General features: G+C 41.6%; 1 protein-coding gene across 1 annotated transcript; it reads right to left on the bottom strand.

The window, feature by feature from the left end:
* Positions 1-849: 849 nt before the first annotated feature.
* LOC145627600 (putative mitochondrial protein AtMg00300) lies at positions 850-1,326 on the bottom strand. The gene has a single exon (XM_081679966.1). The coding sequence runs from the start codon at positions 1,324-1,326 to the stop codon at positions 850-852; it is 477 nt and encodes a 158-aa protein (XP_081536092.1).
* Between the last annotated feature and the right edge of the window lie 522 nt (positions 1,327-1,848).

The raw sequence follows: 1,848 nt of genomic DNA, 5'->3' as shown, positions 1-1,848 counted from the left end.
TCCACCTCTTCGGCAACCCGTAGTGCATAAACCACTATATCTTCAAAACCAAAGCTGTCAGGAGGTTTTCCAAAATTCGCCCTTTTCAACGTTCCAGCGCTAGACTAGGCTTGTTCAATTTTGGCGTTAATGATTCTGGTGCTTCAGTATTTTCGTGTTAAACATCTTTTTCTTGTACCTGATCTCTCTCATCATGAGTGACTTGCTGCTCCACCTGTTTGTCAACACTACCACTATCTGATACAACTATGGACTGAACATTAGAGTTAAACATAGAATTTTCATCAAAGACTACATTTCTACTAAGTATAACTCTACTTTCCGATGGAGACAAAATCCTATAACCTTTAACCCCATCGCCATACCCTACAAATACTCCCTTTTTGGCCCTTGGCTCTAATTTACCCTCATTAACATGATAATAAACATTGCAACCAAAAGCTCTCATTTTTTAGTAATCTGCAGGCTTACCAGACCACATCTCATAGGGTGTTTTGAGGTTAATTCCAGAGTGCGATCCACGGTTGATCAAATAACATGCCGTACTAACGGCTTCTGCCCAAAACTTTCTGGTCAATCCAGCATTAGAGAGCATGCACCGAACTCTCTCCAAAAGTGTCCGATTCATTCGTTCTGCTACACCATTTTGTTGTGGTGTATCTCTGACGGTACGATGCCTAGCGATCCTCTCATTCTTGCAGAACTCATCGAACTCAGACCAACAAAATTCTAGACCATTATCAGTTCGTAGCTTCTTGATCTTCTTCCCAGTTTGATTCTCCACTAACGCCTTCCACTGCTTGAAATTCTTGAAAGCTTCACTTTTAAACCTCATTATGATCACCCAAGTCATCCTTGAAAAATCATCAATGAATGATACAAAATACTTGTGACCCCCAATGACTCAACACGTGAAGGACCCCAACAATCGGAGTGGATATAATCAAGAATACCTTTAGTTCTATGAATGCCTTTGGGGAACTTACTGCGATGTAGTTTCCCAAAGACACAATGCTCACAGAAATCAAGGTTTGTGACCTTATGGCCACCTAGAAGATCAGCCTTGGAGGGGATTTGCATTCCTCTCTCACTGTTATGCCCAAGCATTATGTGCCATAACTTTGTCATATCATCCTTCTGAACCTCAGATGAAGCAACAGCAGCTGAAACTGATAAAGTGGATCCCTGTAGGAAATACAAAGTACCACGCTTGACACCCTTTAGAATCACATCCGAACCCTTGCAGACATTCAGAACTCCACCTTTACCCCTGAAACTGAAACCCTTATTGTCTAGTGCACTAAGTGAAATCAGATTCTTAGTCATTTGTGGAACATGTCAAACATCGTTCAATATGTGAAACGTACCATAATGTGTTCGGATCTTGATAGAGCCAATCCTAATTGCCTTGCACACTGAACTATTAGCCATTGAAATATTTCCTCCATCTACCTGCTCATAGGTAGTAAACCACTCCCTACGTGGACATATATGATACGATGCCCCAGAATCAAGAACCCACACATCATTGTGATATGTATGTTCACCCGCAACTAAAGCAATGTCATACTCAGAATTCGAATCCTCTTCTGCTAAAGCAGCAGATACAGATTTATCCTGCTGTTTCTTCTTGGGACATTCTCTCTTCCAATGCCCCTTCTCTTTACAGTAATTACAGACATCAGTTTGCTTAGGACCCCCTTTGGAATTTCCGGGTTTCTTAGCCTTCTTCTTCCCGGAATTTCCATGTCCTTTTCCACCACTGGCCATTAATCCAGAGGCTTGATTGTCTGTACATGTACTACCAGATGCCTTATGGCGTAATTCCCTAGTATGAAGAGATGATCT

The sequence above is a fragment of the Chenopodium album genome, chromosome 4 (genome assembly GCF_948465745.1).
Source record: "Chenopodium album chromosome 4, dcCheAlbu1.1, whole genome shotgun sequence".
NCBI lineage: Eukaryota > Viridiplantae > Streptophyta > Magnoliopsida > Caryophyllales > Amaranthaceae > Chenopodium > Chenopodium album.
Note: the sequence above shows the minus strand (reverse complement) of the source record. Positions and strands in the feature narration are given on the sequence as shown.

Excerpts from the sequence above, each read along its gene's own strand:
- LOC145627600 (XM_081679966.1), bottom strand. The coding sequence starts at position 1,326 with ATGACTAAGAATCTGATTTCACTTAGTGCACTAGACAATAAGGGTTTC.